The sequence below is a fragment of the Cyprinodon tularosa genome, unplaced genomic scaffold (assembly GCF_016077235.1).
Source record: "Cyprinodon tularosa strain WSP-4 unplaced genomic scaffold, ASM1607723v1 ctg437, whole genome shotgun sequence".
In the NCBI taxonomy this organism is placed as follows: domain Eukaryota; kingdom Metazoa; phylum Chordata; class Actinopteri; order Cyprinodontiformes; family Cyprinodontidae; genus Cyprinodon; species Cyprinodon tularosa.
This window is the reverse complement of record NW_024039160.1, coordinates 272668-287636: the sequence shown is the minus strand read 5'-3', so window position 1 is coordinate 287636 and position 14969 is coordinate 272668. Positions and strand designations below refer to the sequence as shown.

At 39.4% G+C, this 14969-nt stretch overlaps 1 protein-coding gene across 3 annotated transcripts in view; it reads right to left on the bottom strand.

Moving 5' to 3' along the window:
• Positions 1-204: 204 nt before the first annotated feature.
• The window catches only part of wnt5b (wingless-type MMTV integration site family, member 5b), a 63669-nt gene continuing 48904 nt past the window's right edge, over positions 205-14969 (bottom strand). For all 3 annotated transcript variants that reach the window (XM_038299840.1, XM_038299839.1, XM_038299838.1), the window contains 3 exons: positions 12689-12981; positions 1932-2090; positions 205-1469 (listed from right to left, as the gene is read on the bottom strand). In XM_038299840.1, the coding sequence (XP_038155768.1) occupies positions 1170-1469; positions 1932-2090; positions 12689-12981 (752 nt within the window). In that variant the 3' untranslated portion in view covers positions 205-1169. The remainder of the gene's footprint in view (positions 1470-1931; positions 2091-12688; positions 12982-14969) is intronic.

Sequence of the window (14969 nt, the reverse complement as noted above, 5' to 3'; positions counted from 1 at the left end):
AAGTTTAAAGCAGATTTAGCTTCTAAATCCATCATATAAGCCTTGAACATCATACAGAGCTCTGTTTAATCAATTATTAACATCAGTAGGGAATGATGACGGTGTGGAGATGCTGTTCTTTAGCCAGGACAAAATAAACTGGTTATGCTCTGTCTCCAGTTGGACATAATATCAGAATTTGAAAGAAAATGTTTTTTAGAAGCCAGAAGACTTCAGACTGGTCTGTGCATTCACCTCCAAAGACAACAACCCTAAAGATAAACAAAGAGATAAAATGGAGCGGTTTAGATAAAAAAAAAAGAACTATGTAAACAGCAAAGACTAAATCAAGGATTAGATCAAACTGTATCTTAAAAAATTATTTGGATACTTTAAAATTAATGTTTCAAATATTCTTCATCCAGTCTGATTGAAAAGAAAATGTTTTTCTGTCTCCAAATGTTCAAGGCTGGTGGATCCACACCCTCTAGTGGACATTCTTGAATACATATAACATATACATATAACAGCAGTATCAAATCCACATATCCAAAACTCCTTGTACCAAATATTGCAGCAAAAATATTGAAACCATCTTTTCAATGCATAGTTATGCTCTACTTTCTGTTTGTCTCATAAATTTGACTACTTCCATCTTAATTTGATTGGGTGTGAATACTTTAACAAGGCACCAAAGGTTAATTTCTATGACGTTGAATTGTTCTCTTCCCGATGGCTGTATTTTAGGCCGTTTCTTTGCTCCTGCTGTGAAGATGGGAGTGCCTATGGTGATGTTAGCAGTGCTCTTGCATTTAGAAAGCAGCGGGCAAAGAGAGGAGTCAGGCTGCTTTAAAGTTAGAAACAAATTGAAGTCTCTTTAAATTAAAATGTATAAGTTGTAGATTTATTTTTCATTTACTTATATATTTATTTAATCTCTTCAGCTCACAGGTCTGTGTCCCACTGCAAGGCTTCAAGCTTGGTCCTTTTTTTTCCCCGACTCCTTTCTTCCTCACTTGTGCATCGTTTGTGCTCTTTTGTTCTTTCATCCTTCCAATCAGGAGTGTTGTCAGGATAATGGACATCTTTTTTTTTAATACACCAGTCCATCAATCAGCTCTTTATATTAAAAAGGACATCATCAATCTCCAACATTTTCTCCCTTCTTTAGGCCAGAGCTCCCCCGCATGTTATTTGCATACAAACTGGTCCACGAGCGTCGTGCAACGCTTGCATTTGACGTAGCAGCACCAGTGGAATTTGCAGTGGCAGCGCTCGTGCTTGTAGGTCTTGAACTGGTCGTACCCTCTGCCGCAGCACATCAGCTCGCAGCCATCCATGCCCTCTGAGGTTTTGTTGCAGTAACGCCCATGCGTTCCTAGCGAGCCCGTGGTCTCGTTTCGGAGGCAGTAGTCGGGGCTTGTGTCAATGTAGACCATGTCCTCAGGTGTTGGGTTGTTGAAGCGCTTGTCTTTGAGCTCTAGCTTTCCCTGGCGGGACAAAATGGAAGAAGTTTGAGAAAGAAACTTGGACAAGTCTGTTTCAGGAAAACTTACATTGGTCCAGATTTTAAATAAAATATCTATTGTTCATTAATTTTTGGGTATTGTTTCTCAGTTCAGAAACAACCTGTCAGAAGTTGAAACTTTCAAGGACTTAGACATCCAGTTATTTAAAAGGAGATGTATGTTTCACACATATTTCTATACATTAATCTTTATGTAAATGTAGGACCCATCATGAATTATTGTATTATTTCACATAATTAATTTCTACATCAGAAGAATAAAGCTTAACGAATGAGCTGATTATTCACCTCAGTGCCATAAAGCATGGGATCAGTTGGAATTTAACCACAGCCTCTTATACAAAAACTATCTAATAAAAAAGTTAGCGTATATAAACGGTACAATCTTAAGGTATTTTTGGTAACTACATATTGCACAGTTTACCTTGCGTCCGATCTGCATGGCTGCAGCACTGTCGTATTTCTCTTTTAGAAATTCTCCGACTCGTCTGAAATCTGCCAGCTGAAGCCAACAGGTTTTCAAACTGCAGGAACCGGAGACTCCATGACACTTACAGGCAACATGGGCTTGGTTGTAGACCGCCTGATGAAAGACAGATATACATAAACATTAAAACTAAAACCTGTATAATATGCTGATGAAGGTTCTCAGTCATCCAGGTCAAAGTCATTCCGTAAAAATTCAAAAAATATCCACTGGACTTGGTTTTCAAGATTTGAAGACGTTTCGCCACCTCTCCAAGAAGCTTTCTCAATTCAAATGTCTGGATCCGCAGTGAGTTTGAGTCTTATATAGACAACGCCTTGTATCGCTTGGAAACAAGCAATGGTAACCGATGAATGGGTCGTTAGTTCCATCGTTAGCCTGTAATATCTGAACCTGTCTATGATTCTAGGGGTTGGTCGTTAAAGGGGGGATTGCCATTAAGGGGGGGGATTGTCTCCTGTAATACCTGAAACCTGTCTATGACTTGTTCCTCTGTGATGGGGTGGGGGGTTTGGTGATATCTGGAAGGGATCATGTCTATGATTGAATTGTATGTTTTTGGAAGCTGGAATCTGAGTCCACCACCTCTGTTTAAAGTTGGTTTTTCTCTCTTAACATAGATGGCTTCCTTCACGCCCCTCTCAAACCACCTATTTTCTTTATCCAGAATATGGACATTCTGGTCCTCAAAAGAATGTCCTTTGTCCACAAGGTGTAGGTGTACTGCGGAGTCTTGTCCAGAGGCGGCCGCTCTTCTGTGTTGGGCCATGCGTCTGTGGAGAGGTTGTTTTGTTTCGCCAATATAAAGATCAGAGCATTCCTCGCTGCACTGAACAGCATATACCATTCCGCTCATATTCGGTCTGGGGGTTTTATCTTTAGGATGCACTAGCCTCTGTTTAAGGGTTTGGTTTGGCTTGAAATGTACTGGGATCTTGTGTTTGGAGAAAATCCTCTTGAGCTTTTCAGACACTCCAGCAACATAAGGGATTGTGATGTTTTTGCGTTTAATTTTCCCATCGCTGTCTTCTGTTGCGTGTCTTTTGGATTTCCTTGCTGATTTGATAAAAGCCCAGTTTGGATATCCACAGTTTCGGAGAGCATCTTTGATGTGTTTCTGTTCTTTTTGCTTCCCATCTGTTTTAGTAGGGACATGTTCTGCCCGGTGTTGTAAGGTCCTGATGACTGAGAGTTTGTGTTCCAGTGGGTGGTGTGAGTCAAAAAGAAGATACTGGTCTGTGTGAGTAGGTTTCCTATACACTTCAATGTTTAGGCTTCCATCCCCTTCCATGCTCACCAGACAGTCCAGAAAGGGTAGTTTGTTGTCCTTGGCATCCTCTCTGGTGAATTTGATGTTACGGTCAACAGAGTTGATGTGTTTGGTGAAAGCTTCCACTTCCTCTAGCTGGATTTTGACGAAAGTGTCATCCACGTATCTAAACCAGTGGCTTGGTGGTATTCCATTGAAAGTGTCTAAAGCTCTCTTTTCCATTTCTTCCATGTAAAGGTTGGCTACAATTGGTGATACTGGAGATCCCATTGCGCAGCCATGCTTCTGTCTGTAAAAATTACCTCTGAATTTGAAATAGGTTGTGGAAAGACAAAGGCCCAGTAGTGTGCAGATCTGGTCCGGAGTGAAATTAGTCCTGTTGTTTAAATCACTATCTTGTTCAAGACGTGTCCTGACTGTTTCCACTGCCTCTGTTATAGGTATGCATGTGAAAAGTGAAGTAACATCAAACGATACCAGGGTTTCTCCTGGAGCCATTCTTAAATGTTTGGCTTTGTTGGCAAGGTCTTTGGAGTTTTCTATGTGATGTGGTGTGTTCCCCACCAAGGGGGCTAAGATATTAGTAAGCTGTTTAGCAATTCCACTCCGGACCAGATCTGCACACTACTGGGCCTTTGTCTTTCCACAACCTATTTCAAAATTCAGAGGTAATTTTTACAGACAGAAGCATGGCTGCGCAATGGGATCTCCAGTATCACCAATTGTAGCCAACCTTTACATGGAAGAAATGGAAAAGAGAGCTTTAGACACTTTCAATGGAATACCACCAAGCCACTGGTTTAGATACGTGGATGACACTTTCGTCAAAATCCAGCTAGAGGACGTGGAAGCTTTCACCAAACACATCAACTCTGTTGACCGTAACATCAAATTCACCAGAGAGGATGCCAAGGACAACAAACTACCCTTTCTGGACTGTCTGGTGAGCATGGAAGGGGATGGAAGCCTAAACATTGAAGTGTATAGGAAACCTACTCACACAGAGCAGTATCTTCTTTTTGACTCACACCACCCACTGGAACACAAACTCTCAGTCATCAGGACCTTACAACACCGGGCAGAACATGTCCCTACTAAAATAGATGGGAAGCAAAAAGAACAGAAACACATCAAAGATGCTCTCCGAAACTGTGGATATCCAAACTGGGCTTTTATCAAATCAGCAAGGAAATCCAAAAGACACGCAACAGAAGACAGCGATGGGAAAATTAAACGCAAAAACATCACAATCCCTTATGTTGCTGGAGTGTCTGAAAAGCTCAAGAGGATTTTCTCCAAACACAAGATCCCAGTACATTTCAAGCCAAACCAAACCCTTAAACAGAGGCTAGTGCATCCTAAAGATAAAACCCCCAGACCGAATATGAGCGGAGTGGTATATGCTGTTCAGTGCAGCGAGGAATGCTCTGATCTTTATATTGGCGAAACAAAACAACCTCTCCACAGACGCATGGCCCAACACAGAAGAGCGGCCGCCTCTGGACAAGACTCCGCAGTACACCTACACCTTGTGGACAAAGGACATTCTTTTGAGGACCAGAATGTCCATATTCTGGATAAAGAAAATAGGTGGTTTGAGAGGGGCGTGAAGGAAGCCATCTATGTTAAGAGAGAAAAACCAACTTTAAACAGAGGTGGTGGACTCAGATTCCAGCTTCCAAAAACATACAATTCAATCATAGACATGATCCCTTCCAGATATCACCAAACCCCCCACCCCATCACAGAGGAACAAGTCATAGACAGGTTTCAGGTATTACAGGAGACAATCCCCCCCCTTAATGGCAATCCCCCCTTTAACGACCGACCCCTAGAATCATAGACAGGTTCAGATATTACAGGCTAACGATGGAACTAACGACCCATTCATCGGTTACCATTGCTTGTTTCCAAGCGATACAAGGCGTTGTCTATATAAGACTCAAACTCACTGCGGATCCAGACATTTGAATTGAGAAAGCTTCCTGGAGAGGTGGCGAAACGTCTTCAAATCTTGAAAACCAAGTCCAGTGGATATTTTTTGAATTTTTACGGAATAACCTGTATAATAATGATAGTTATTATACAGGTTATTTAATAGCAGTCTGCTACCATCTAGTGGTTAAAATGACTAATTACAGGACTTCTACTATTCCACAGAATGTTCCTGACTGTACCACTGTCATAATTTGTGGTACATTTCTTCAAACAGCTCTGATGGATAAGCGATTGGCAACCATTACCATATCTTTTTATATAAATAAATAAATATATATATATATATATATATATATATATATATATATATATATATATAAATAAATAAATAAATAAATATATATATATATATATATATATATATATATATATATATATATATATATATATATATATATATATATATATATATATATATATATATATATATATATATATATATATATATTTATTTTTTTTAATTAAAATTATATTTATTCCAACCTGGAAAATTTTACTTTTCTATATTAGCCATGTTGCATGCAAAATCTTCAATGTATTTTATGGGATTTTATGTAATACTACATCAAGTTATTTAATTTAGTTTAAAAAAAAAAGCAAAAAAACAGCTTAAACATGGTGACAAATTTAATCCATATAGAGTGGTGTACTTTTGTTACCTTGTTTATTTATTAAAACTAAAATATTTTAACCATTTTATTTCCAAATACGAATCTGATTACATGACTTATGTCTAAATAAATCTTAATGCTCAACACCTCTGAGAAACTTTGGACAGCCTTCCTGTAGATCTTGAACAGACGATCCACACAACCAGTGTGTCAGTGTCAGGAAGCAGTGTCCTTTCTATAGTTTGTAAGAAATATCAAATTATCTAGATTTCTTTGAACAATAGATTTAGAGATGTATTTCCAGAAAGAAAAAGAAAAAAAAGAGCACCAAAAGCTGGAGATCTTCATCCCCATCAGGGTTAACAGTGGTTGCTTTTTCGACTTGTGCTCTTCTTGCTTAGTATGTTAATTTAAGTGGACGGTTACATCTTGGTAAGTTTGCAAATGGCCAGTTGTTCATATTTTGGTCGTATTAAGGGGTTTTGATGGAAAAGGGTACCTCCACACTTTTCACTGATCCCCCTAAATACCGAAGGTATCAGGGTTGTAAACAGAAATAAAAAAACAGTCTAACAACTTTTCTCCACTTCACATTATCCATTCTGAACATGTGGATTTGTTTAAAACAAAAAAACAGAACAGGAAATAGAAGATTTATGATCTCTGCAGCAGTAAACCCCGCAGCTTTACCAGGTCACAAAAACAACTTTTAATAAACAAGACGCATAAAAACACCTCCATCCAAAACACCTACATAAATTACATGCTCTCCTTTATGGAGCCTTGCACTGTGTTTTGGATGCACATCAATGCCAAAGAGACGCAGTGCCACACACTTACTTAATGAATCATTTACCTCCGATTCCTAATTTCCCTTGACGCAAATGAAACCAATCATTCTACCTCCTCATGTTGCCTGATCTCAATTACCTTCTCACCTCCGTTAACCTCTGCATCCCAAACTCCCCTGACCCCTGTGTCTCACCTCCCACCCCCTGCTCTCAATCCTCCATTTTACTACCCAGCAGGCATAGCACTCGGCACCCTGCAATCCTGTGATCTGACCCCCGCGACCCCCTTAGACAGGCAAGGGAAACAAGGGGACAATGGCATTTGTTTTTAAGGCTACACACTTAAGAGGGTTTCACTTGAAGATATAACGACAACTTATTCCTTCTGTGATCTCATGCATTCAAAAACCTTTATCACCAAATATTAGCTGCCAGGAACCCCATTTTGTCCAATCAGGGCATGCATTTGTTTGTCTAACACCACAGTGAGGTATTTGGTGGGTTATGCCTGCTGGGCACAGTGACTCTGGACCTTCATGGCCAGTCATCCATGGAGGAGACATGCTCTCTGTGTCAAGCACAATAGGTTTTTCTCAGTCAGGGTTAGAGTGAGCATTTGTGTGCATGTGTGTGTGCTTGCTCGTCTCTGAAACAGACAGAAATGGAGAACACAGGGACCCTTTTGTGGAAGGATAAGCTGTGAATACAGTGAGAAGTTAAGAAAAAAACAAACATGTTAATGCTTCGCTGACGTTGCCGTTAGTCTGATTGCTTTTTGAAAAAAAATAAATCAGGCGATTAAATTGCAGTTTTTTTGTCAAATCACCTAATTTTTCCGTTTGCTGGCTAGAAAACAACTAAACACTAGGACATTGTATTTTAAAGGAGCAGAACTTGAGATTTAGTGCCATCTAGTGGTAAAGTGAAACACCTAAGTGTAAACAAACCATTCACTGGTTCAATCCAAATAAAGCAAATTGTAGCTCCTGGCTCCTCGTCCTTCATCTCTTGTGGGTTAAACAGTAAGGACACTATTGTGGGTAGGAAAGGAACTTTGGACTCTTGTACCGTATCTAGACAGGCTTTAGCCCTCTGAACGATATATGTGATGGAAACCCTCATGGATGATGCTTGTCAAATTGGGAATAAAGCCTTTAGAATAGAACAAAACACTCAAGTCACACAAATGTAGTAAATAGCTGATGTTCTTCATTATATAACCCTAAACTGTGGAGGTGTGTTCATTTGCAAAGGTCACATTAAATGCACTCTGTTTTGTTTGAACTCCTAGTTGGAAATAAAAAACAAACTCCTGCTGTTCCAACACTTCTACAGTCCTTAAAGGAATAGTACACCCAAAACATGATTAGCCTTCATTTTCTACTCACCCCCATGCTGAACAACACTCTGGAGTACTTTTTTGATATCTCAAATGCATCTGGAGATCTGGGAGGCTTCTTGTTGTCTGCTGACATTCAAATAATGGAGGTGCCCAGCGCCCGAGACAGAAAGGTCCATAAAAGTCCACAAAAAACGTGTCAATATTCCTCCATACTGCTCGTCCAATGTATTCCAAGTGTCCTGAGTGGGTAGCATCCAGAATTTACTCGAAACGAAGTAATTTAGAATGTTTTTAGAGCATAAACAGTAGTGTATAGGATTTCCTGAAAGCGCGCACATGCGCGTTCACGACGCTACGGAAGCCGGCACACCAAACCAGATGAAAGTGCGCATTCAGCGTCTGCTCTTCCAATAATGCAAGCGTAGAAGAAGAAATGTGCTGTTTACCTGTGCAAAGAAAGAAACAACGAAAGAAAAATATCTGAGGACTTCAGTGTTGAGGAAGAGCATGAGTTCTTTGCCGAGCTGAATGCGCTGGTTTGGTCTGCCGGCTTCCGTAGCGTTGTGAGCGCGTATATGCGCGCTTTCAGGAAATCCTATACACTACTGTTTATGCTCTAAAAACATTCTAAATGACTTCGTTTCGAGTAAATTCTGGATGCTACCCAATCAGGATACTTGGAATACATTGGACGAGCAGTATGGAGGAATATTGACACGTTTTTTGTGGACTTTTATGGACCTTTCTGCCTCGGTCACCATAGACCTCCATTATTTGAATGTCAGCAGACAGCAAGAAGCCTCCCAGATCTCCAGATGCATTTGAGATATCAAAAAAGTACTCCAGAGTGTTGTTCAGCATGGGGGTGAGTGGAAAATGAAGGCTAATCATGTTTTGGGTGTACTATTCCTTTAACAGAAACATATATACAGCATGTATGTTTATCTGGTGTGTTTTGATCAAGTGCTTTTCTAAATTTCTAAAAAACACTTTAAATCTGTGGTTGATATATAAAAAAAAATATATGCTGAGTTTTACAAACATTAAAATATCCCAGATTTTTCTACCTTCAGTCTAATTGTATTATTATTCGGAACGAGTCTTTCATTATCCCTGCTAAAAAAATGCTTTCCACAGCATGATGCTACCACCACCATGTGTCACAGTATGGTTTATTTATGGCAGTGGACAGTGTCAGCGTGAAACCATATATGTTTTCATGGCACTATATCTCCAAACGCATTAAATCTTAAGCATCTTTAAATGTGGCTGTGCATATACAGGTGCTGGTCATAAAATTAGAATATCATGAAAAAGTAGATTGATTTCAGTAATTCCATCTAAAAAGTGAAACTTGTATATTATATTCATACATTACATACAAACTCATATATTTCAGATGTTTTTTTTGTTTAATTTTGATGATTACAAATGACAACAAATGAAAATCCCAAATTCATCATATCAGAAAATTAGAATATTGTGAAAAGGTTCAAAATTGATGGCCCCTGGTGCCACACTCTAATCAGCTAATTAACTCAAACCACCTGCAAAAGCCTTTAAATGGTCTTTCAGTCTAGTTCTATAGGCTACACAATCATGGGGAAGACTGCTGACTTGACAGTTGTCCAAAAGACGACCATCGACACCTTGCACAAGGAGGGCAAGACACAAAAGGTAATCGCTAAAGAGGCTGGCTGTTCACAGAGCTCAGTGTCCAAGCACATTAATAGAGAGGCGAAGGGAAGGAAAAGATGTGGTCGAAAAAAGTGTACAAGCAAGAGAGATAACCGCACCCTGGAGAGGATTGTGAAACAAAACCCCTTCAAAAATGTGGGGGAGATTCACAAAGAGTGGACTGCAGCTGGAGTGAGTGCTTCAAGAACCACCACACACAGACGTATGAAAGACATGGGTTTCTGCTGTCGCATTCCTTGTGTCAAGCCACTCTTGAACCACAGACAGCGTCAGAAGCGTCTTGCCTGGGCTAAAGAGAAACAGGACTGGACTGCTGGTGAGTGGTCCAAAGTCATGTTCTCTGATGAAAGTAAATTTTGCATTTCCTTTGGAAATCAAGGTCCCAGAGTCTGGAGGAAAAGAAGAGAGGCACTTCATCCACGTTGCTTGAAGTCCAGTGTAAAGTTTCCACAGTCAGTGATGGTTTGGGGTGCCATGTCATCTGCTGGTGTTGGTCCATTGTGTTTTCTGAGGTCCAGGGTCAACGCAGCCACATACCAGGAAGTTTTAGAGCACTTCATGCTTCCTGCAGCTGACCAACTTTTTGGAGATGCAGATTTCATTTTCCAACAGGACTTGGCACCTGCACACAGTGCCAAAGCTACCAGTACCTGGTTGAAGGACCATGGTATCCCTGTTCTTAATTGGCCAGCAAACTCTCCTGACCTTAACCCCATAGAAAATCTATGGGGTATTGTGAAGAAGAAGATGCAATACACCAGACCCAACAATTCAGAAGAGCTAAAAGCCACTATTAGAGCAACCTGGGCTATCATAACACCTGAGCAGTGCCACAGACTGATCGACTCCATGCCACGCCGCATTGCTGCAGTAATACAGGCCAAAGGAGGCCCAACTAAATACTGAGTGCTGTACATGCTCATACTTTTCATGTTCATACTTTTCAGTTGGCCAACATTTCTATAAATCCTTTGTTTTTATTGGTCTTCAGTAATATTCTAATTTTCTGATATGATGAATTTGAGATTTTCATTTGTTGTCATTTGTAATCATCAAAATTAAACAAAATAAACATCTGAAATATATGAGTTTGTATGTAATGTATGAATATAATATACAAGTTTCACTTTTTAAATGGAATTACTGAAATCAATCTACTTTTTCATGATATTCTAATTTTATGACCAGCACCTGTAAGCGGCAATCTGCAGTGGCAATTTTAGACCTTGATATATCGAAATGACTAGGAGCACAATTCTGACTGTTTTTTAAAAATCTATTCTAACCAAAAAAAAAAAGGTATGTTAAAACTTATTTTGAGTTTAAATACAGTAAAGTTGGCCTATAAGGTGAAACAACTGTCAGTTTTACCTTTTAGTCAAAAAGGTTCCACATTTACATACTGGCAGAGTCTCTTATCCATGAGACTTTGCTTGTTCTCCTCTAGTACCTCAACTTTTTCTTAAATCAAATACATGCAACTTACTCATTGGTTTTCTTTAAATGTTCTATAGTTTGGTTAAGCTAGTATAGAAAATGGATGGATGGATTAAAAAACACTAGAATGTGTTGTGCATCTTCCCAGCTCAGAGTTGCACTTTTCTTGGCAAATCAAACAAAGTTTGAGGTTGGTCTCATAAAAGTCTGAAATTAGCATGATTTACAGAAGGCATACTTGGATGTTGTGGCTATGCTCTTCGCACATGTTTTTTATCTGCATGTTCTCTGCAGGAGACCATTTGTTTACGTGTAATCTTGTCAGAACAGAGTTGCCAACAGAATTCGCACTCAAACCTCTACAATTCAGGAACGCCATTTCACCTGAACGGATTCCCAGCTGGGAGCAACACATCTGTCTGCATCAGTTTGAGTCCACCTTCTCTGTTATAAATATTAAACTGGCAACATGTGCATTTGATTATGTGAATATTTTTTGACAAAGTTTTACTTTTTGTTCTGCATCTGTCTCCACATCCCAGCAAACACTAAGGATCACGTTGTTCACTGTGCACACAAATAAAAAGAATATACATACACACACACACAGTGGCAGACCCCTGCGTCCGTCACAAAAACTCTGTGGTTCGCCTTGTTCAGCCAAGCAAGACAAATCCCACTTAGGACAAACCAGCGTGTCTTTGGAAGAAAGACAGAAAGGAGGGATTGGGAGGAGGAGAGAAACAGTCTTCCTCCCCACCTTTTCATCTCTTCTCTTCCATTTCGGTGGACAAACGAAAATGAGAGCGAAGGATCAAACAGCAGAAGGGAGGAAAAGTTATTTCAAAAGACGGTGCACATATGAAAGGATGCGTTAATACAAAGCCGTGGCAGTATATCTTTCTCCTCATACTTTCTTCTATTGCCCCAACGGGGCCGTCAGCAGAAACACAAGCTCTCCAGACCCTCACCTTTGACCTCTGACACACACAAACCTGGGCTCACTGTCTCTCACACAAATCAAACAGAGCATTCATGCATATACACAAACAGCATCTCTGTCCTGTAAACAGCTTAAACAAAGCTGTGCTGGAGATAAGCAGCCTGCACCCAAACAGGCTAGCCAACCTTTTCTGAGTTAAGTGTTTTTTCTCATTTAAATATATGTAGATTCTTGCAAACATGGCATGAGATGGACTTTCATTGTCATATTTCAATAATGTCTACGTCCACTTTGTTGCATCTGTCCATGTTTATCTCTGCATTCATGTGCGTCTGTGTGTTAAAAGGCTGGAATGTGCCTTGACCTGTGCGACCCAGCTAAACTCCAAGGGCGTTAGCAGTTGTACCATTTGCAGGCTCCCAATAAATAACCTACACACACACACTCACAGAAACACTGCTTGGGAAGGCCACATCAACTTTGACACACATTCCTAACAGACATACAGATATAGTATGTGGGTAAAAAGAGGAAAACCACATTTCCCCCCATTGAAGCTCCTACAGCAGAACAAAAACTGAGGGTATTTATTGTTTGGTCATACCAGCCTCCCAGCTTCGTTGTTGTGCAGGTTCATGAGGATTCGTGCGTTCTCTTTTGACCCGCGTGGGTAATTCTTCTCCCGTTCCTTGGCATCGACAAATTCCCTGGCGAACCTGTAGCCGTAATGCACGTTGTCGCCGCAGCCTCCCCACAGCCAGTCACGTGGCAGTTCTCGGGGCCGGGCGGCACGGCTGCAGCCGCAGGTGGAGAGCTCGCCCTCGCGGCATGCCCGGCTGATGGCGTTGACGACACCGGCGGCACTGATGGCGTAGGTAAATGCTGTCTCCCTTGAGCCTTATGGAGAAGAAAAACACAAGATTTTCAGATTGAAATTAATGTTAAATCATTTTATCATTTAGTGTACATGCTCAGTATTTTTTATTTATTTGGCACAGGGGTGGCAGCATTATCCTGAGGGGATGCTATATATGTGGAAATATGATTATGTGGGAAAAGCTGAGGGGTGGGATTCGCATTCACAAAACACGTTTATCAAATACTCTTCAATCATCTAGTGCAAAATGACTGGCATATATGTCCACACTTACAACAGGGTAACACTAGAATATAGCTGGGAAATGAGGCTCTAATATTGCTGCAGATTAAACTTGTTCTACATGTGCACATGTACAAATAAAAATGAAATTCTTTAAGCTGTCTTCTTGGTTTACCTGGTCAGGCCTGGATATTGATCATTTTATTCAAGAGGTGATTTCCAGTTATTTAATGCATCTTTTATTCATCTCAATTTGAAAAGCACAACAAAAACAACATTTTTAAAAATGCATCTGATAAACTCGTAACCCTGAAATTAACAGTAGATGTTTGGTTATAGAAAACCTAGAAAATAACAGATTAGGAGGAGAATATGTAAATTGATTTGAAGTCCACCAGTTAAAAGACTTTAATTTGTTTTCCTGTGCTTTTATTCAATATGCTGAGAAGAATATAATTCAGAGACCTTACAAGTCCTAAAAGTAAAAAAGCACCAACATATAAACAAATGATTATTTTTGATAGAAAACTTGGTGTGATCTAAGCATTTTTGAATAATATCTGTAATGTTGAAATTGTACCTAAAAATCTTCATTTAAGTCCAATTGTTTGAGGCAAACTGGACAATATGGGACCAAATGGCTGCTGAAGATGGATATAATTCATTATGCTTCTTGCCAAGCCTCATAATTTACATCTTTTTCCAGATTCCTCCAGTTTGGGCCAGTACTTCTCAGCATTAATACTTTGATATAAAAAAATAATGTAACCAATACATAATTCAAGAAAAAGGAAAATGTTTGCTGATTTTTAAACAGTTTTTTTGTGTGTTCTGACTGCTCCAGTAGCTCAAAGCCTTAGTTTCCTTGTATACCATTAACCTGTTATTAGACATGTTTCATCTGAAATCATACCTATCAAGATCTATTACCCTATATCCTAAAAAAAAGAAAATGTCATTAAAGCATTGCAGTTTTGTGATGCACTTCCAAATAAAAAAGATGTTTACAGCACTTTGATTCTCCTGCTACTGAAAAAAGGAGATACACATTTCAACCCTGGACGACACTGCAAAAAAATTGAAATCTGAGTAAATTATTCGTAAATTAAGTGCATTTTTCTTTAACTGAGCAGGTAAGTGAGAAACTTTGCCAATGAAACAAGACAATTTACATTTAAAATAAGAATAAACTGGAGTCTCTTATTTCTCTCATTATGCACAATGTCTATTATGGATAATATCTATATATCTTATTGTAAGGGTAAAAAAATCTCATAACAATAGAAGATCATCTCTTTTACCTACTCAAATTAAGGGTAAAAACACTTTTTCATCCAAACTCACCTTATGGGAAAGCCTAGATGCAGTATTTGCTGAGGGGAAAACATCCAGCAATAAATCTCCTTGTCAATCCACATAGTTCTTTGTTTTGGATGCTAAAGAAGATGCCACTAGGGTCAAAAAAGATAATCTGTCTGTAGTAAACAGGCCCATCTTACACCCTAATGGCAGCCCAGCTATTACAACACTAAGCAAAGGCTTAAACAGAACCATATCACCAGCAGATCCAGATAGTAGCTTGGACACCATTAGGTCACCTATGTCTCCAGGAGAAGGTTGGCAACCATCAAGATTTGTTCCAACCATCACAACATCCAAATATAAATGTAAAACTTACAACTGCCTGAAACTTAACTGACCTACAATATAATTCTGAGGAGGAAATAAAAGATGGCTGCCGATTGCCACATAATCAGAAAAAAAAAATTGTTGGCATCTCCACACT